At 47.7% G+C, this 22,492-nt stretch overlaps 1 protein-coding gene across 1 annotated transcript in view; it reads left to right on the forward strand.

Moving 5' to 3' along the window:
- Nucleotides 1-22,492, forward strand: part of LOC119974514 (zinc finger protein 280D-like) — a 168,215-nt gene that overhangs the window by 88,139 nt on the left and 57,584 nt on the right. Inside the window, 5 exon segments of the mRNA XM_038813454.1 lie at nucleotides 16,518-16,550; nucleotides 16,553-16,693; nucleotides 21,834-21,934; nucleotides 22,229-22,292; nucleotides 22,295-22,448. Of these exon segments, the coding sequence (XP_038669382.1) occupies nucleotides 16,518-16,550; nucleotides 16,553-16,693; nucleotides 21,834-21,934; nucleotides 22,229-22,292; nucleotides 22,295-22,448 (493 nt within the window).

A 22,492-nucleotide genomic window follows, 5' to 3' on the forward strand; every position in this document is an offset into this window, starting at 1 on the left:
TTCGGCCCATCGAGTCTGCATCGGCTCTTGAAAAAGCACCCGACTTAAGTCTGCATCTCCACCCTAACCCTGTAATCCTTAACCTTGTTGGGCACGTAGTGGAATTTAGGATGGCCAATCCACCTAACCTGCACATCTTTGGACTGTGGAAGAAAACCGGAGCACCCGGAGGAAACCCATGCAGATACTGGGAGAACGTGCAGACTCTGCACATGGTGACCCAAGCCGGGAATTGAACCTGGGACCCTGGAGCTGTGAAGCAACAATGCTGACCGCTGTGCTACCGTGCCGTCCGGCTAGATTCTCTGAGTCCAGTGGTGATAGCCACTATGAGGATTTGGAATCTGTTCATGTGCACTTTAAACTGGGTTCCACGTGACTGCTGGCTTCGATCTGCAGGAACCATAGGGCTTTTCACAGTAACTTAATTGTTACTCGTGACAATAAGCAATTTTCATTTCATTTCATTCGTGTGCCGACTGGCTTGGGTTCATTGTTTAGGGCATGGGACAGGAAGGAGTTGGAGGTGTAGTGACATGTTTTTGAAGAGTAAGTTTGCTGGCCTAGATGAGTTGCTTGCGAAGTTCCAGCTCCCGAGTGGGAATGTTTAGATATAAACAATTTTGTTTTATGCAAGAAGCTTCCTTCAGTTACCTTTGTACCATCACTTTTGCTTATGGAAGGGGCCAGTCCTTGGCCAAGCTAGGGGAGAGTAAGATCTTGGGTGTCTGTGGGCAGATGTTGGCGATGCAGCAGGCACCGTTGGAGGAAGTAGGAGGGTGAGCTGGGTTGGTCTTGGGGGCGGTGTGGAGTTAGGCTCTTCACAGAGTCAACTTCGTGTGAGGTTGAGCATGATCCAGTTCAAAGTGGTGAATACGGCGCACATGACTAGGGTGGGTATAAGTGGGTTCTTGGGCGTGAAGAATAGGTGTGAGCGGTGCTCGAGGAGTCCAGCGAATCACATGCACATGTTTTAGTCTTGGGGATCAGGGGATTGAGTGGGTGTGTTTTAGGTATAGTATGGGGTTGGGATTTGTTTTTTGATATAATGAAAATCTTGTTTGAATAAAAATATATTTTATTTTGTTAAAATGCTATATGAATGCAAGTTGTTGAATTTCAAAGACATCCAGTGATGACGAGTATGTAATTTGCCTGCCACAACCACTTGAATGCAATAAATTTCTCAAAGTACAATTATTGCATTTGGTTATTTGAAATGTGGCAAGAGCACTTTTGAGTTTTTGGGTGAAATATTGGTAAATCATTGTCCCCAAGGCTGAGGGATGACTTTCTGAAGACCTTTAATATTACAAAGCTGCTTGTAAGGATAGGCATGGAGATGCTGTTTCTAATTGTGGAGGTAACCAAAATGAAGAGCCTAAAATATAAGGTTGTGACACTAATAAATCCACTGGGGAATTCAGGCAGATTTTCCTTACCCAGCCAGTTGCTTAAATGTAGAATTCTCTACCATGAGGAGCGGATAGCAAAATTGCATTCAAGGGAATGCTAGGTGGTGAGAAAGGAATCAAAGATTTGTTGGATAAAACAGTGAAGGTTCGTGGGGAGCATTAATAAACCCATGAACCAGTCGGGCTATTTTGTGCTGTACATTTTGTAATACATAAGAATATCACAGAAGATGCACATCATACAGCATGCATATTGGTTAAAAGTTTTAAATTTATTTTCCGAGTAGTATACTTGTATTGCACTAAACCTGGTTAGAACTGAACTTTGCGTCTTCACCATGGAAACCCGATTAAAAATCCGGGGTTGGTTTCATTCAAAATAAGCTTAAAGAAATCTGGAATGAGAAAGCGTTGCCTGGGCCTCAAAGAACCTATTCCTCCAAAACTAAATTTCCCTCTAGAATATAGCAGGTGTATTTTGCACAACTCCAATTTTTTTGTCTCTAATTGTCTGTTTAAATTTATCTTTTAAGTGCTTATTACTTAAGCTTTTGAAATTCTTCCTTCTATTCTATTTATCTTTACATTTCACTTTCTCTTCGTATCCTGTAGTTATACTTTCCCCGTTACGAGTTATGATTGTCAATAAGCTTCGCCGTTTAATTACTTGGACTGTAAAGCATTCACTTCAAGTATTTTTCGCCAATTTATGCTTGGAATCCATGTGAAACCTTTCCATTGAATGTATATGTAACATTGGTGACCCAAACTGAATAGGTTACTGGAACTGACCCAATCAATGTCCTGTAAAGCCTCACTATTGTTTCTCATGGTCTTCTGGTTACTTTGGATTTTCTATTAGCTATTTAAATTTCTTCAACAAATTGTGTGCTATTAGATGAGATCACTTTCTGAGAGTCCCCATGTTGATTAATTTCCATCCACTGGACACTTGCATTCAACTTTTTTATCTGCAATAATTAATTATCAGTTACAAATTTGAATTTCTATTTCTTCCCATTTGCAAAACCAAACTAAATCAGTTAGCAATTTGCAACCACCTCTCCAGTTTCTAATTTAGTGTTGTGTACCTTGCCCGAAATGACTAAAAAAGCTGATTTTAAAAAAAAAATGATGCTTTCAGAGCCCAATCTATCATGTTCAGAATTGGAGGAATTTTCTTTATGACTAGTTTTTCAAAACTTCCAATGATGTGTATTGGAACATCAGGATATAGGAACATTTACAGATGAATGTCTGAGTACTTTGCAAATGAAGTAGACATAGCAGGAAGTCGAGGAATTGAAGGAAGAGGCAAAAAGAGTGTAAGTTTTGAAGGCAGGGAGAGAGACGTCAAGATTAAATGATAGGAGACTTTGGGTTGGAATGCAGTGACTGAAACATTGGTATCTGATGGTATAACAACAAGGGGAATTGTGAACAGGAATCCATTGTCTCGATCAGAATGTGAAGATGAGAAGTTGACAACAAAGTTGAAGTGTGATCAGAAGGTGTGAAAGGAATATGCTGGAATTGATTGCAGTGTAAAGATTGGTTGTCAAGAAGCCAGCAACCATTGCATTGACAGTCTTGCAGTTACCTGGCTACAAAAGTGGAGAGCTCCATTTGCAAAGGTCTCGGTCTTTATAGGGTCAGATGGCTATACCATCTTAAAGACACGTGCATCAGTCAGCTATGGATTTGGGGCTGTTCCCAGCTTGCAAATTATGGTTCAAGTTGCTATGGTTGATAACGAGGGCCACCTTTTTTGATTGTCCATCCTAGTTGCTCTGAGAAAATACTTGCGGTTCTTCTGAAATGGTCATGGTAATGCTCTCACAAGTCGAGGATCCAGTTGCACAGGAGGGGTCAAGTCCAAGATTGCAGAGTTTGGTTATTAGTCTTGTTGGGATAATTGTGTTGAAGGCGAAGCTGTAGTTGATGAACAGTAGTCTTACATAGGTGCCCTGTTGTCGAGATGTTCGAGTGTTGATTGTAGAACCAGGGAGATAGCATCTGCTGTGGACCGTTTGTGGTGAAAGGCAAACTGCAGTGGATCGAGACCGTCTGGGAGGCTGGCAGGGATCCGACTCATGACTAGCCGCTCGAAGCACTTCATGATAACAGGCATCGGGGCCACTGGTCGGTAGTCGTTGAGGCAGGCTACCTTGTTTTTCTTAGGTACTGGTATTATGGTGGTCTTCTTGAAGGAGGTGGGGACCTCCGAGCGGATGAGTGAGGTGGTGAAGATATCTGCGAATACACCCGCAGGCTCTGAGTGCTCACCCAGGGACACGCACGGGGCCCGTCGCATTCCGCGGATTCACTTTCAGGAAGGCATCTCTTACCTCCGAGGCTGTAATAGTGGGTATGGGTGTGTCCAGGGCTGTTGGGGCGGGTGGCACTGATAGCTTTTTCCTGGGGGTCACCAAACCAACAATCTGTCCTGGTCCACTCACTTTGATGCAACAGTCAAGAAAGCCCAAGAACCGTCTCTACTTCCTACGGAAGCTAAAGAAATTTGGCATGTCTGCATCGACTCTCAAACTTCTACAGATGTGCGATAGAGAGCACCCTGTCCGGCTGTATCACAGCCTGGTATGGCAACTGCTAGGTCCAAGATCGCAAGAAACTGAATTGTGAAACAGCCCAACGCATCACACAAGCTTGCCACCCCCACATTGATTCTGCATACACCTCCTGCTGCCTCAGGAAGGCAGACAGTATTATCAGAGGCCCCTCCCACCCAGGCATTGCCTTCTTCCAGACCCTTCCATCAGGCAGAAGGTACAGAAGTCTGAAGACCTGCACGTCCAGACATGGGAACAGCTTCTTCCCCACAGCTACAAGACTCCTCAACGACTCCCCCTCGGACTGATCTGTTCCCTGTAAGAACACTATTCACGACACCCTATGATGCTCTTGCTCATGTATTTGCTATGTTTGGCCCCTTGTTCCGCACTGTAACCAATCACTGCTTGTTGATGTACCATTTGTCAATGTTCTCTGTTTATTCTTTGTCTACTATTAACGTACTGTGTACGTTCCCTCTGCCACAGAAAAATACTTTTCACTGTACTTCAGTACATGTGACAATAAATCAAATCAAACAATGGTGTTAGGTAGAGAATTCCAAGATTTGGAAGCAGAAACAGTCGTGATTTTTGCCCAAGTCAGGGAGGTACATGACTTTATCTGAAACTCGGAAGATATTGGTCTGTATTTTGTGGTTGGTGCCTAAAAAAGGTTGCTTGCTGCTGATTTCTAGAAGAAACTGCCTATAAAAAGCTAGAATGTTGACTTCCCCGTTTAAAAAAAAAAAAAAAAAATTTGTATTCAAATTTTTCAACATCAAATTTTCTCCCAACAGTTAAAGTAAACAAGGTATAAAACTAAACAGAAACAGAGAAAGAAATCCCCCCCCAATACAAAGTAATAAATTAATAACTAATAACAATACAAGAAAGAAAAAAAACTAGCAAACGCACCGTTGCAAAAACAAACCCCGACCCCCCCCCCCCGCCCCCGGTTGCTGCTGAGACTGACCACACCCTCTATCCCTCTGCCAGGAAATCGAGAAAAGACTGCCACCGCCGGAAGAACCCTTGTACCGACCCCCTCAGGGCAAACTTAATCTTTTCCAGCCTGATGAACCCGGCCATGTCATTGATCCAGGCCTCCGGGCTCGGGGGCTTCGCGTCCCTCCACTGTAAGAGAATCCTACGCCGGGCTACGAGAGACGCAACGGCCAGTGTACCACATGCCCAAAACATGTGGGTGTGGTTCGCCGGGCCTCATGAACACCTCCCGCACCTGTCCCCCCCCTCACCGACCCACGTCCCCGAGAGCACCCTATCCTCTGCACCCCCCTAGGCGGCGGCAGCGGGAACTCCGCCACCTGCCGCTTAACAAACGCCCTAATCTGCATATATCTGAAAGCATTCCCGGGGGGAGGCCCTACTTCCCCTCCAACTCCTCTAAAGTCGCAAACTTCCCATCGAGGAAAAGGTTCCAAATCCGCCTGGTGCCTGCCCTGTGCTAACTCAAAAAACCCACCATCCATTCTCCCTGGTGCAAACCGGTGATTGCCTCGTATCGGGGCCCACACTGAGGCCTTCACTTCACCCCTGTGCCGCCTCCACTGCCCCCAAGTTTTGAGGGACGCCACCACTACTGAACTCGTGGAATATCTTGCCGGGGGGAGTGGAAGCGGGGCCGTCACCAATGCCCCCAAACTCGTACCCACACAGGACGCCACCTCCAGCCTCTTCCATGCGGCACCCTCCCCCTCCATGACCCACCTACGAATCATTGCCACATTCGCAGCCCAGTAATACCCACACAGGTGGGCAGCGCCAAACCGCCTGCCTCCCTTCTTCGCTCCAGGAATACCCTCTTCACTCTCGGGGTCTTCTGTGCCCACACGCACCCCAGAATACTCTTAATCACCCTCTTGAAAAAAGCCTTCGGAATCAATATGGGGAGGCACTGGAAAAGAAACAAAAACCTCGGGAGCACCGTCATCTTAACCGCCTGGACCCTGCCCGCCAAAGAGAGTGGCAGCGCGTCCCACCTCCTGAACTCCTCCATCTGTTCCACCACCCTCGAAAAGTTTAGCCTATGCAGGGCCCCCCAGCTCTTGGCCATTTGGACCCCAAGATATCTAAAGCTCCCCTCCGCCCTCTTCTTTTTTTTACAAAATATAAACATCTCAACTATAGTAACAAAACAACCGCGGTAACACCCCAAGAACAACACCCACCCACCTTCAAACGCAACTACAAACAAAAGAGAAAAAAAAAGAACACCCAAACAACAAAAGGGAAATAAATAATACCCGCCACATCCCACAAACCCATGTACACAGTTCTCCCTCCCACCGAACCAGACCCCCCGCCCCCCCCACCTGGTTGCTGCTGCTGCCGGCCTATTTCCCTACCGTTCCGCCAGGAAGTCCAGCAAAGGCTGCCACCGCCTAAAGAACCCCTGTACTGATCCCCTCAGGGCAAATTTCACCTTCTCCAATTTAATGAACCCCGCCATATCATTGATCCAGGCCTCCACGCTTGGGGGCCTCGCATCCTTCCATTGGAGCAAGATCCTCCGCCGGGCTACTAGGGACGCAAAGGCCAGAACACCGGCCTCTTTCGCCTCCTGAACTCCCGGCTCCACTGGAACCCTAAAGATTGCGAGTCCCCAGCCTGGCTTGACCCTGGATCCTACCACCCTCGACACCATCCTTGCTACCCCCTTCCAAAATTCCCCCAGCGCTGGGCATGCCCAAAACATATGGACGTGGTTCGCTGGGCCCCCCCGAGCACCTAACACACCTGTCTTCGCCCCCGAAAAACCTACTCATCCTTGTCCCAGTCATGTGGGCCCTATGCAGCACCTTGAACTGTAAGAGGCTAAGCCTCGCACAGGAAGAGGAGGAATTCACTCTCTCCGGGGCATCCGCCCACGTCCCCTCCTCAATCTCTTCACCCAGCTCCTCTTCCCACTTCCCCTTCAGTTCCTCCACCGGGGCCTCGTCTACCTCCTGCATCACCCGGTATATGTCCGAAATCCTCCCTCCTCCAACCCACACCCACGAGAGCACCCTGTCCCGCACCCCACGTGGGGGCAGCAAGGGGAACCCCTCCACCTGCTGCCTGGCAAACGCCCTCACCTGCATGTACCTAAACATGTTCCCTGGGGGGGAGCCCAAACTTCCCCTCTAACTCCGCCAAGCTCGCGAACCTCCCCCCCACACACAGGTCCCTCAACCTCCTAACCCCTACCCTGTGCCAGCCCAGAAATCCGCCATCAATGCTCCCTGGGACAAACCGATGGTTCCCCCGTATCGGGGCCTCCAAAGCCCCCCACTTCTCCCCTATGCCGTCTCCATTGCCCCCACATTTTGAGGGTAGCCGCCACCACCGGGCTTGTGGTATACCTCGTTGGAGGGAGCGGCAACGGTGCCGTTACCAGCGCCTCCAGGCTCGTGCCCACACATGACGCCACCTCCATCCTCTTCCATGCTTCCCCTTCCTCGTCCATTACCCACTTACGCACCATCGCTGCGTTGGCAGCCCAATTGTACCCACAGAGGTTGGGCAACGCCAGCCCCCCCCCCCATCCCTGCCCCGTTCCAGGAACACTCTTCTCACCTTCGGAGTCCCATGCGCCCACACAAATCCCGTGATACTCCTGTTGACCCTCCTAAAAAAGGCCTTCGGGATAAGGATGGGGAGGCACTGGAACAGGAACAAAAACCTCGGGAGCACCGTCATCTTAACGGACTGCACCCTCCCCGCCAGTGACAGCGGTAACATATCCCACCTTTTGAACTCCTGCTCCACCAACCTTGTGAGGTTGAGCTTGTGCAGGGCCCCCCAGCTCCCAGCCACCTGGACACCTAGGTACCTGAAGCTCTTCCCTGCCTGCTTCAGTGGGAGCCTACCAATCCCCCCCTCCTGATCCCCCGGATGCACCACAAACAACTCGCTTTTGCCCAGATTCAACTTATACCCAGAGAAACCCCCGAATTCACTAAGAATCCTCATCACCTCCGGCATCCCCCCCCACCGGGTCCGCCACATACAGCAACAAGTCGTCCACATAAAGTGACACTCTATGCTCCTCCCCACCCCGCACCAGGCCCCTCCAGTTCCCTGACTCCCTCAGCGCCATGGCCAGGGGCTCAATCGCCAACACGAAGAGCAAGGGAGACAGGGGGCACCCCTGTCTCATTCCCCGGTACAACCGAAAGTACTCCGACCTCCTCCTATTTGTGGCTGCACTCGCCATCGGGGCCTTGTAGAGCAGCCTCGCCCACCGGATAAACCCCTCCCCAAACCCAAACCTCTCCAAAACCTCCCACAGGTACTCCCACTCAACCCTATCAAAGGCCTTCTCCGCATCCAATGCCACCACTATCTCCGCCTCCCCTTCCACGGCCGGCATCATAATGACATTGAGGAGCCTTCGCACGTTCGTATTCAACTGCCTTCCCTTGACAAACCCCGTCTGGTCCTCATGAATGACCCCGGGCACGCAATCCTCTATTCTTGTGGCTAGGATCTTTGCCAGCAGCTTAGCGTCGGCATTTAGCAGCGAAATCGGCCTATATGACCCGCACTGCAGGGGGTCCTTGTCCTGCTTCAGGATCAAGGAAATCAGCGCCTGTGACGTAGTTTGGGGCAAAGCCACCCCCCCTCCCTTGCCTTGTTAAAGGTCCGGACCAACAGGGGGCCCAACAGGTCCACATACCTTTTGCAAAATTCCGCCGTAAACCCGTACGGCCCCGGCGCCTTCCCCGACTGCATGCTCCCTCTCCGCCCTCTTCAACAGGAGCTCTCCTATCTCCCTCTCCTGGTCCCCCAGGTGAAGCACAAACAGCTCACTTTTCCCCACGTTGAGCTTGTAGCCCGAAGTCCCCAAACTCCCCAAGTATCTTCAACACCTCTGGCATCCCCCCCGCCGGATCCGCGATGTACAACAGTAAATCATCTGCGTACAACCCCCCCCCCCCCCCACAATCCCCCTCCAGTTCTTCGAATCCCTCAGCGCCATGGCCAAGGGCTCAATTGCTAACGTGAAGAGCAGGGGAGACAAGGGGCACCCCTGCCTCGTCCCCCGGGAAAGCCGAAAGTCCTCCGACCTCCTCCCATTTATCACCACACTCGCCACCGGGGAGCTGTACAGCAACCTCACCCAGCTGATGAATCCCTCACCAAACCCAAACCTCCTCAGCACTTCCCAGAGGTAGCTCCACTCCACCCTGTCAAAAGCTTTCTCCGCATCCAACGATGCTACTATTTCCGCCTCCCCAGCCGCCGACGCCATCATCATAACATTAAGAAGCCGCCGTACATTGACATTCAGCTGCCTCCCCTTCACAAACCTCGTTTGGTCCTCATGGATAACCATCGGGACCACATCTTACACCCTTCTGGACAATGCCTTCGCCAACAACTTTGCATCCACGTTGAGGAGCAAAATCAGCCTGGAAGACCCACACTGGAGGGGATCCTTATCCCGCTTCAGGATAAGTGAAATTATTGCTCTAGACATCGTCGGGGCAGAGCCCCCCCTTCCCTCGCCTCATTCAAGGTCCTCACAAGCAGCGGGCTCAGCAGATCTGAAAACTTGTAAAACTCCACCGGGAACCCGTCAGGTCCCGGTGCTTTCCCTGTCTGCATGCTCCCTAGCGCCTCCATCAGATCCTCCAACTTGATTGGGGCCCCCAGATCCTCCACCCACTCATCCTCTACTCTTGGGAACTCCAGCCTATCCAGAAAGCGGTCCATCCCGCCCACCTACCTAGGAGGCACCGCCCGGTACAGCCGCTCGTAAAAGGATCTGAACACCCCATTAATGTCCCTGCCACCCAGCACCAAGTTCCCTCCCCTCCTGCATCTGTGACTCCCCCTATCTCTCTCGCTGCCTCCCGCTTCCGGAGCTGGTGGGCCAGCATCCGACTTGCCTTCTCCCCATACTCATATACCGCCCCCTGCGCCCTCCTCCACTGCGCCTCCGCCTTCCAGGTGGCCAGTATATCAAACTCCGCTTGGAGCCTGCGACGCTTCCTCAAAAGCCCCTCCTCCGGGACATCTGCATACCTCATGTCCACCCTTACCATTTCTTCCACCAGCCTCTCCCTCTCAACCTTCTTCCCCCTCTCCCTGTACGCCCGAATGGATATCAGCTCCCCTCGAACCACTGCCTTCAAAGCTTCCCAAACCACCCCAACTTGCACCTCCCCATTATCGTTGGCTTCCAAATACCCCTCTATACCCCTACGGTCCCGCCCACATACTTCCTCCTCTGCCAGAAGCCCCACATCTAACCTCCACAGCGGGCGCTGATCCTTCCCCTCCCCCAGCTCCAGGTCCACCAAATGCAGAGCATGGTCAGATATGGCTATCGCCGAATACTCCACCCCCACCACTCTCGGGATTAGAGCCCTGCTGAGAACAAAAAAGTCAATCTGGGAATAAGCCTTGTGGACATGGAAGAAAAAGGAGAACTCCCTACTCCCCGGCTTCAAACACCTCCAAGGGTCTACCCCTCCCATCTGATCCATGAACCCCCTCAGCACCGAGGCCGCCGCTGGCCTCTTACCCGTCCTAGACTTCGAACGATCCAGAGCCGGATCCAACACCGTATTAAAGTCCCCTCCCAAGATCAAACCCCCCCCCCCCGTCTCCAGGTCCGGGTTCCGGCTCAACATTCACTGCATGAAGCCCGCATCGTCCCAGTTGGGGGCGTACACGTTGACCAGAACCACCCGCTCACCCTGGAGTCTACCACTCACCATTACGTATCTACCTGCACTGTCCGCCACCACATTCGACACAACAAACGACAAGCTCTTGCCAACTAAGATCGCCACCCCTCGATTCTTCGCATCAAGCCCCGAGTGAAACACCTGCCCCACCCAGCCTCTTCTCAGCCTCACCTGATCCGCCACCTTAAGGTGCGTCTCCTGGAGCATAGCTACATCCGCTCCCAGCCCCTTCAGGTGTGCCAGGACCCGGGACCGCTTCACCGTTCCATTCAGCCCCCTCACTTTCCACGTGACCAGCCGAATCTGGGGGGTCTTCCCCTTCCCTCTGCGCCGGTCAGCCATAGCTCTCCCTCGGCTCACCACGCGCCCAGAGAACCCCCCCAGGCCTGTTCCCCACGGTGGCAGACCCCAGCCTCCCCCTTCACCAGCCGTTTCCCTCCGGCCCCTGCAGCAGCAACCCGGTACACCCCCCCCCCCCCCCACTCTTTCTCTCTCTTCCCCCCCCCCCCCCCCCCCCCCAGCTGCGTAACATTGTACTTCCGTAAGTCAGCTGACCCCAGCTGCTCCCGCCATCCCGACGACCCTCCCCACCGATGCAACACAACCACCAATCCCCCCTCCCAGTGCCGGCCCCTCCCCCTTCTCCAGCGCGGGAAGAAAGCCTGCGCTTCCATCCCAAGCCCCGCCTCCCCGACCCCACACGCGGGAAAAAGATGGGCACTGACCCAGCGGGACCGCGAACAGCTCCCCAACCCTCCACCAGTGGAAAAAACTAAAAAGCACCCCAATAAATAAATAACAGCCCGAAAAAGCAGAACAGCGAAAAGGCAACATCAAACACAGCCAATAAAAACGAAAGGATACCAAGGAGGACAGAGCCTCCGGACTATGTACATTATTCCCCAGCCCCCCAGTCCTCTGTTCGAGTCCAACTTCTCTGTCTGGACAAAGGCCCAGACCTCCTCCGGGGAGTCAAAGTAGAGCTGGCGGTCCTTGTAAGTGACCCAGAGGCGAGCCGGCTGTAACAGGCCAAACTTCACCCCTTTCCTGTGAAGCACTCCCTTCGCCCGATTGAAACCAGCCCTTCTCTTCGCCACCTCCGCGCTCCAGTCCTGATAGATCCTGATCTCTGCATTCTCCCACTTGCTGCTCCTTTCCTTCTTCGCCCATCTCAGCACACACTCACGGTCAACGAAGCGGTGAAAACGGACCAGCACCGCCCTAGGCGGCTCGTTCGGCCTGCGCTTCCTCAACAGCACTCGATGGGCCCCCTCCAGCTCCAAGGGTCCTTGGAACGACCTCGCGCCCTTTAAACGAATTCAGCATCACAACCACAATAGGCCCCCAAAACCGAACCTTCCAGCCCCTCGGGAGGCCCAAAATCCGCAGGCTCTTCCAACGGGAGCGGTTCTCCATTTCCTCCATCCTTGCCAGGCATTTCTTGTGATGCGCCTCCAACTTCACTGCCAGGCCCAGGAGTTCGTCCTCGCTCTCCGAGGCCTTTTGCTGTAGCTCCCGGATCTCTGCACCCTGAGCCGCCTGAGTCGCCATGAGCTTGTCCAGCGAGGCCTTAAACGGCTCCAGGATCTCAGCTTTCAGCTCTCTGAAGCAGCGATGGAGCAGCTCCTGCGCCCACTGCTGCCACGCTGCCGGTTCCCCAACTGCCGCCATCTTGTTTTTCCTGCCTCGCACCTTTCTCTGCTCCAAAACCGATTTTGTGACCACCCCGCTCCTGGTCAAGTCCATCCACCGGCAGATGAGCACAGTGGATGTGTTCCCACCAGGGAAAAAGTCCAACCAGCACTGCTGCGGGCCCTTAAAAGAGCCCAAAAGTTCAAAAATACCGTGAGCTACCGAACGTGCGGCTTAGCTCCGCATCGCTGCAACCGGAAGTCGACTTCTCCTGTTCTAATGTGACTTGTGAATCCGGTGCTCTCTCATGGGATGTGTTGTCCAGAAATGGTTATGTCATTAACCGTTCTCACAGACTACACACTAAAAAGTAAAAAACATGGATTATAATTTATTTTAACATTTTACAGATTGAGCTGTAAACATGGGATTAAGATAGAAATGAAGAAAATGCATTTTCTTTCATATTGAAATACAATTGTCATTTTAACAATTATTGAAATTTACATGCTGTTCGAAGGGAATGACATTTCATGCCTGGTTTTATTTCAGGGTCAGTAGTTGTTCAGTGATATATACTTAGTATGCTACTAAAATCGGAGTTAAATTTCTTTCACCAAGGTTTAACATTTTCAATAGTTTTCAAATCAAGAATAGTGTGTAAAGAGATGAGGTTTATGTCAAATCATCAATTGTGTGTTCATTACATCACCAAAACTTGCAACAATGTACCCTGTGGAGAAGCAGGGTGTCATTAACAGTAATTTCCAAATCTCATGTTTCACTGTGCATGTGCAAAGGCTGAAGTTACTTTCAGCTTTACACAGTATATATTGATTTGAATTATTAATTAGTTTGAATCATCTTTCATCTAACAGATTCAAAAACAGCTTCTTCCCTGCTGTTACGAGACTCCTTAATGGCCTTCTTATGGACTGAACTGATCTCTTCATGCTTCTTCTCTGCTGTGTAACACTGCACTCCAAATGCTTCACCCTGGGCCGGATTTCCTGATCCTGGGGCTAAGTGTTGACGCTGTTGTAAAAGCCGGAGCATTTTACAACGGCGTCAACAGGCCCCTAGGATCAGCGATCCTGCGCCGCACAGGTGGCCAGCACGACACTGGAGAGCCTCATGCTGCTCCAGCCACCGATACGGGCGTCAGGACAGGTGCCACGGTTCCACGCATGCGCGCAACAGCCGGCGCTGGCCCCGACGCAGCATGGCGGAGACCTACTGGGGCCTGGCACGGAGGAACAGAGGCCCCTACTAGGATAAGCCTGCCTGCCGATCGGTAGAACCCGATTGCGGGCCAGGCCACCGTGGAGGCCCCGCTGTGCAACATATGAGAACGGCACCGGCGGATCTTGGCCTAACTCGCAGGCACTCGGCCCATCGCGCGGGAAGAATCGCCGGGGGGGTGCCGCGTTAACCGGCGGCAACCGTGCCAGCGCCAATGACGCCGATTCTCTGGTGACCTTCCTGGCGATTGTTGCGCAGTGTCCATTCATCTGTTGTCATTGTATCTGCATGGTCTTGTCAATGTACCAAGCCTCAGGACATCCTTTCCTGCAGCGTATGAGGTCGACAGAGTTGGCCGAGTCGCATGAGTGTGTACCATGTACCTTTTGGGTGGTGTTCTTACGTGTGATAGTAGTGACCATGTTGATGTCAACAGTGGTTGCCGTGGCAGGGTTGTGTGGTGTCGTGGTCGCTGTTTTCCTGAAGGCTAGGTATTTTGCTGCGGACAATGGTCTGTTTCAGGTTAGGTGGTTGTTTGAAGGCAAGTAGTGGAGGTGTGGGGATGGCATTGGCGAGTTGTTCATAGTCATCGATGACACATTGAAGTCTCCGAAAAAGGTGTCAGGAAGTACTGGACCACGATGGGTACTCTGACGGTCACGTCCCATGTTTGTCTTCTGAGGAGGTCGGTGCGGCTTTTCGCTGTGTTGCATTGGAACTGTCGATTTTGAGGAGTCGAGCACCATATCCCGTTCTTATGAAGGAGTCTTTCAGCGTCTATAGGTGTCTGTCGTGTTCCTCCTTTTCCGAGCAGATCCTGTGTATACGGAGAGCTTGTCTGTCGGGGATGGTTTCTTTAACGTGTTTCAGGTGGAAGCTGGAGAAGTGGAGCATCATGAGGTTATCTATGAACTTGTGGTAGAGTCAAATGCTAAGGTGTCCGTCCTTGATGGAGATGTGTCAAGAATGTAATCGATCCTGGAGAGTAGTCCATAGGAAGTTTGATGGAACATGTTGATGTCATCGTGTAGTGTTTCAGTGATTCGTCGCCGTGAGTCCAAAGGAAGAAAATCTAGTGCATAGCGTTGGTTGAACGTTGAAGGAGCCATGTGATGAAGAGGTCTTGCTCGAACTTGTGCATGAAGATGTTAGCATATTTAGGTGCAAACTTGGTCCCCATGGCTGTTCCGTGTGTGTGGATGAAGACCTGGTTGTCAAAGATGGAGACGTGGTCGAGGATGAAGCGGATGAGTTGTACGATTGCACCTGGAGATTGGCAGTTGTCGGTGTTGAGTACTGAGGCTGTTGCAGCAATGCCATCATCGTGGCAGATGCTAGTGTGGAGTGCCGAGACGTCCATTGTGACCTGGTCCATGGGTGTTGAGTTTCTGTAAAAAGTCCATAGTATCGCAACAGAAGCTAGGGGTTCCTGGTACGATGGATTTCAAGATGCCCTCTCTGTAGCTAGTGAGGTTCTCACACAGGGTCCCGTTGCCTGGTATGATGGGACGGCTGGGTGTGTTGGCTTTGTGTATCTTCGAGAGGCAGTAGAGATTTACAACGCAGGGAGGGGATGAGAGCATGTAGCATGCTCTGGCGGCCTGAATCAAAACCGTTGATCAGTTTGTTGAGGTGGGGGGGTGTACTTTGATCAGATCGGAGAGTAACTCTCTGTAGTGTTCCTGGTTGTTCAGTTGTCGGTACAGTTTTTTGCAGTAGTCCGTTTTGTTCAGTGTGACGGTGGCTCATCCTCTGTCTGTTGGTTTGATGACAATGCTGTGGTTGCCTTGAGTGCTGATGGCAGAGCAGCATCCTGAAAGTTTGTGATTTCAAATAAACCTGTTAAGCTTTAACCTGGTGTTGTGAGACTTCTTATTGTGCCCACCTCAATCCAGCACCAGCATCTCCACAGATCAACATTAAGATGTAATTCTTTTTCCAAATCCTTTCTGTGGAAAAGTAGTTTTTAAAAATCCTGACGTGTGACTGCACCACATGCTAACTTAAGAAGCAGTTAAAGATGATTAGGCTGAGGACACTGTACTAAGGCGTTGCTGCAGTGCTGGCTGAGGGGATGATTAGCTAAAGCATAGCCTATGTTCAGTTGTGATTCCTGCTACTCGTTGGTTTTCCTATTATTTCCTATTGACCTCAAGTTTTCTTACTCTCACTCTGATGTTCCGGCCTTGTCTCCATTCCTGGATCAAAGCTATGTTCAGGCCTGGGGAGTTGTGGTTAAGCAAACCCAATCCAAGTATTGGAAAACATGTTATTGGTGATTAGATACTGCTGCTTGACAATATTGATGACTTATCACTTTGCTGATCATTGGGAGGAGGGTACTACTGTATAGTGATAATTGGTCAGGTTCGATACATCCTCTTTCATATTTGTGCCTTTTCAACACGGATGCCAATGTAACAGTTTGAGTGGGGGGGGTCTCTCTGGATAGCTGCTGGTGCGGAGAGTGAAGGGTACCAATGCTGGTACTCCTGAATGCCAACTCTGCTACCAAATTTCAACTTGATTCAGGTTGGCAGGCTTACCCCCAAATGGAAACTAAAATCAACAGTAGGAATAGCAGAGATGTTAATCTTGGTAGTTGGTTCTGTCTCATGCAATCCTCCATTCAGGAAAGTTTGAGCTGTTTTCACATGTCTAACAATATAAATGTTTCATATCAAGGAGAAGATGGTTCTTCTGTATGAACTTGAGAAAATACTAAGTGTAATAATTCCTCTTTCTCCCTACAAACCCCAACAAACTTTGTTCCTCTTAGTAATTGTTAGAAAGCTTACCATTTCCTAACGTGAACAGGGCATGTAATGCAGTTCATTAATGGTATAAAAATGTTATGGTAATGTTAAGTAATATTTTTCATTACAAACTTGATGTATTTGAAACTTTTAATATATTTTAAACAGCTATAATGAAATCATTTATTTTCTTTGTCTTAGCAAATGCAGCCCAGAGCACAAATGCCAGTAACAAGCGCCAGCAATCTGTGAGATAACAATTTCTTCAAGAAAATCAAAAAGCATTGATGTTGGATCTGGAAGCAGTCCATCGATTTTATCATCGTCTTCAACCGGCTGTCCTGCAGTGGTGTCATCATATAACAGTGCATCAAAAGGTATTTTTTCATTAATTTCAGCTACTTATTATAGAAGAAAACTTTGTGCAAATCCATCACTGGTAAATTGGGAATGCCTGGATACGAATGGTCATTCATCTCTGAACCTCAGATGAACTTCCTTCACCCTTGCATCCTCTCAATTCTGCAAGGTTCAGCTCAAGGTACTTCCATTTCTATCACACCATTGTTGGAGTCAGAACTCCGTTTTCCTTGTGGTTAATATTAATTCCATTATTTCTTAAGTTGGCACTTGAGACTGTTTTATGATATTTACTTCTATTAGCAAACTGCTGGGTTTCCTTTGCAAAATTGTCAACCACTTCAAGAACTCCTGTAATAATTGCAGCTGAATATTCATATTGATGGACAGTAAATATGTAAGGCTGGCAATATGGCAGGATTTGATTTGATTTATTTTCAGCAAGGGTTGTATGGGCTGGAGGAGGTATTGAGCTGTGAAAAGGTTTAAAAATGAGGATTATTTGAACTGTTGGACAATCATTGCCGGTCAGTTTGCGAAGGGATGATGGGCAGTGGAGCTTTGGATGAGGGTAAAGAACATAAGTTTGGCCAGGTGAACATTGGAATAATTTTTTTGGAGATGGCTAAAACCGTGGATTTAAGTATCAGCAGATGAAGTGAAGCAGGGTGGAGGTGAATGATGTTGTTACAGGGTGTCAATAGGTGATCTTTATAATGGAGAGATTATGTGGTTGAATGTTCTGCTCAGGATCAAATGGACACAGGTTGTGAATAGTGCCTGGGGAGAGGGATTGATATTTTTGCTAAGAGTGGCATGGATTGTTGATGGAGGCTAAAGGTGTAATAGCTTGTTTCCCAATGGGGAATATTGTAGCTCAGCCAGGACCTATTAAACCCAGTGTGCAGCAATTTTAATACGATCACAAGAATTGGGGCAGAAGTAGATTATTTGCCCTTCGAGCCTGCTCCACCATTTGATAAAATCATGGATGAACCTAGAGCTCCACTTGGCTACCTGTGCCCCATAACCCTTCACTCCCTTGTCGATCAAACATTTGATTGCAGCAGTAGGAGCAGCAAAGATGCAGCCTTGAATGTGTTCGATGACCCAGCCTCAACTGCTCCGTGTGGAAGAGAATTTATTATTCACTTGTGGTATACATAAGTAGTCATAGGAATAACAACAGAAATACTGGTTAAACTCGTTGATCTGGCAGCATCTGTGGAGAGAGAAACAGAGTTAACGTTTAATATCTATATGACCTATTACATATCTCCACATGCTGCCAGACCTGTTGGTTTTATCCAGGATTTTCTGTTTTTATTTCAGATTTACAGCATTCGCAGTATTTTGCTTTTATTAGAAAGGCTTTCATGATGCTCTCATAGCATCCCTGAACAGGTCAAACCTCCCCATTGACTCCAATGAGACCAAGGAGACTCCAAGGCTTATGACTGACCGAAATAAAGCAGATACATTCGGAACGATGTAACACATTGAGAGACTTCTATGGGAGCAAGCAGAGATGAAGTTGAGGGGTCGGAGAGAGTACCTCCCAGAAGCTCATTGTCCTATTATCCAAGCATCATTTCATAGAATCATCGATTCCAACAGTGTGGAAGGAGGTCATTTGACCCATCAAGTCTGCGCTGGCCGTCTGAAAGAGCACCCCACCTGGGCTCACACCTCACCCATCCTCGTAACTCCACCTAACTGTTGGGCATTAAGGGGCAATTTAGCATGGCAAATCCACCTAACCTGCACATCTTTCCAGAGGTCGTCTTCCTCTCTCTCTCTCCTCTCTCTCTCTCTCCTCTCTCCTCTCTCTCTCTCTCTCTCTCATCTCTCTCTCTCTCTCTCTCTCTCTCTCTCTCTCTCTCTCTCTCTCTCTTCTTCTCCTCCCCCCAAGAAACTGGAAGAAAGTTGCTGCATCAATTCACAGGAGTCTGCTGAAGAATTTTTAATACAAATAATAAAATAGTTCTTGAAACAAAGAAAGTGAACTGCATTACATCAGACAAAAGGTTTGAAAAGATCTCAATAGAAACATAAGATGATTCAAATTTCCACTAAACCATTACCCTCGTAACATCTTTACAGACACACAAACCAGTTAAGAGTTACCACTAGCTTGACATAAAGGCTTCACGCCTGAAACAGGTACGGTTGAAAATTGTTTTCTTCCAATGGATTCCTGAGCGTCCAAATTATGCTCCTCACCCAACTCGTATCTCAGCCTGAGGCACACACTAACACATTCTAAACTCAGTCTTCCAGTCGCAGCTCGTCTAGACTGATCACTTTCCCGAGTCCCATAACTGAGTATTCAGTTTACTGTCATATTAGCCTTTCAGGTCTCCTGCTTAGAGCTGCAGATCTCTGATTTTTTATCTCTCCCTCTCTCTGGCACACACACTGAACTCCTTCTCTCCTGTCTTTTCTGTATCAGTCTGACTGGATCAATGTCGCTAAGCAACAGTAAACCTTTTTTATTTTCTCTTTTTTCCCCGCACTGAACTTTTAATCCATTTTAACCCATCTCTTTAACTTCAGGGGTTGCGAGACCTCATTAAAAATGTTTATATACATTTCAATGAAAGACCTGAAAGCTTTTAGTCACAGGGAGGCACCAAGGTTCATAAACAAAACCTAAATGAAACAAACTATTTTTACCTTTTTAACATTCAACTTAAATTTATATGTTTTTCCTCACACAAAGGAGGAGAGGGGCATTCAAGGGCAAGCTAGACAAACAGTTGAAGAGCATAAATGGTTATGGTGGTAGTTATAGAGGAGTAAAGGTGTAAAATGGCTCCTGTTTCATTACTTGCATGATTTGTTGTCAACCACATATGCTTTTATACTTCCGATTTCTAATAGATGAAATTAACTGAGATATTACACAACTCAGTAGAAAAAGCCAATTCAATTTTGGACATAGCAGCAGTGATCACTTAAAATGAGACTTGTTTATATATTCTTGCCTGCCTAAATTATAGTTAACAATGATTGCGTGATACCAGTCATCAACCTGTCCACGGTTCTATAAGATGTAGGCAACATTATATTTTAAGTACCTGTATCTCTGAATGAAGATCAAACATATTTCATCAGCAGTGGGATTTCCTGTTCCAAAAAAGGCTCCTGTGATGGAACTTTTTGGTTTTAGTTTATCTTTAATCAGCAAGTGCTGGCACCAAACCTTGTTCAGAGATCAACGACATTTCATTCTCACAGGACCAATGTGTTGTAAGTTATTGTATAGAACCAAACATAGCTTTGTATCTGCCCTTGATGACTTTTTTCCATTTTCAAGAGCAAACATGAAATTGAAATGGATAACCGGACTTCCTTTGAGAATAGATGTGTGGAGTCTCCAGATGTTTTCTTCATTGTGATTGTCAGGTTCTCTCCTCTCCACCACCAAACCCCCCCCCCCCCCCCCCCCCACACACACACACACACACACACTGAAGATGCTTGCAGCACCCTGTGACATTAGCTTGTAGTTAATAAGGCAATATTGAAGTTTAGTTTTAATTTTAGTCAGCAGCTCTGCCATGCATGTTGCTTGAAAGAATGTCAGCTTTATTCGCTGTTGCTCAACATGTTGATTTGCCAGGTATTTGCTTTTATGTGGAGTATTAAAATGCTTGAAAATTGAACTAGAAGTAAGTAAACAAGAGTTTCACTTTTTGCTTTTCTGCAGAGAACTATATTTGTAAGACCTGGCCTGAAAGAAACAATATTATTGATGGAAAAATTCAAATCTGAAAAACCATCACTGATCACGTTTATATACCAATACTATAGTAAAATTATTATTTTTTTAAACATAATTTATTGGAGGTATATCAAATATGAATAGAGACAAAAAATCAATCAGAGGCATAATAAACGACCGTGATGTAATACATAGAACATACAGTGCAGAGGAGGCCATTGGGCCCATCGAGTCTGCACCGACCCACTTAAGCCCTCACTTCTACCCTATCCCAGTAACCCCTCCTAACCTTTTTGGTCACTAAGGGCAATTTATCATGGCCAATCCACCTAACTTGCACGTCTTTGGACTGTGGGAGGAAGCCGGAGGAAACCCACAGACACAGGGAGAATGTGCAGACTCCGCACAGACAGTGACACAGCGGGGAATCGAAACCTGGGACCTTGGCACTGTGAAGCCACAGTGCTATCCGCTTGTGCTACCGTGCTGCTCCATCTCATGTAATATATCTCAATAATAGCATCTCAAATAATAATAAAACATGTTAAACACAAATTGTATACAATCCCACGTAACCCAATTTCAACCAATATATCCCTCAACCCTCCCCTTCCCCCAAAGAAAAGGGACACCCCCCCCCCCCCCCCAAACTTTTAGTACACCTTGAAGAAGTCGATGAACAGCTTCCATCCTCACAAAGAACTCCTCGTCCATCCCTCTAATGGTGAACTTAATCTTTTCCAAGTGGAGGAATTCAGCTGGATCCAGCACCCAAGTCCCAACCTTTGGCAGTTCCGAGTCCCACCAACTCTGCAAAATCCTCCTCTCGGCTAGCAGGGAGGCAAATGCCTCCATGTCTGCTTCTTTCCCAGTGTCAAATTATTTTTATTACCACGTTTTACATCAATATTTCTCAGGAACTTAACACAATGAATTATTATTGAGGTATAGTGACTTGTTATAGAAAAATGTAGCAAGCATTTTGTACCAGCAACATTCAGCAATTATGCAATGAACAATAAGTCAATATAATGTTAGGACATCATTAGGACATCATCAGGACACTGGCAAGATCTTTTTCTCATTTTAATTTCTCCTTTTGTTAATCATCAAAGCGTGCATGTTACAGCACAATTATTCATTGTGGCTAAGAACAAGAGTAAAAACAAATATGAAGTGAAGTTAACATTTCTGGGCTATATGATTGATTTAGATCTAGTTAGAGGAATGAGGCAGTAAATGTGCTGTGCACTGAAGTGGAGACTTGCATGCATCGTTATTTTTCTGCAAATATGTTTGAATAATTGAGAAGGCGGATGATCAGAGTAAAGCATGTAGATTCCACTGTTCCCCTTGTAGTCATTGAGGACCTGGACCAGCTGAGCATTTCATTTTAGGTTGGTACTTAAACAATGAAATTATTTTTACAGGATCGCAAAGTAATATTAAAAATGGGGTACCATTCCCAAGGGCTTGTCCAAAGTGCAACATTCACTTCAATGTCTTGGATTCTTTACGGCAGCATATGGTTGTAAGTATTTTGATGATTATTTATTCAACAAGGAATAAGAGGGTGCTTAGGTTTGAGATTGTGTATGCAAATAATTGAACATTAACTTTAAAATATTGCAGTTTACACGGTCTTGTATTTTTTGTTTAAAAAAAGTAACCATGATAATGAACCTTTTATTACTTCATATTTGTTCCGGTGGCATTTGTTTGTTTTAACTTGTAATATGCACCACCATTAAAACATCATGATATTAAAATTATTAATCTGGGGAACTCAGATAATTGATAACACTATTGGTTTGTACCTGTTGAGTTCTGTTGTCCAGATCTGGTGTCTAGCTACTGTCCTGGACCATCATCCGAACAATCGTCAAACAAAGTTTGGAGATCGAAAAGGGGAAACTTATTATGTTGGTCAATGATTTTTATTATGGAAAAGATGATGGTGATGCCCACTTAAATCAACAAGATCAGAAGACAAATACAACTTTCAAGTGTTACAGTTGCCTGAAGATTCTTAAGAATAACATAAGGTACCATATCCCTGCATAAATGAATTAAGGCTTATGCCATATTT

Source organism: Scyliorhinus canicula, chromosome 12, assembly GCF_902713615.1.
Source record: "Scyliorhinus canicula chromosome 12, sScyCan1.1, whole genome shotgun sequence".
Classification (NCBI taxonomy): Eukaryota; Metazoa; Chordata; class Chondrichthyes; order Carcharhiniformes; family Scyliorhinidae; genus Scyliorhinus; species Scyliorhinus canicula.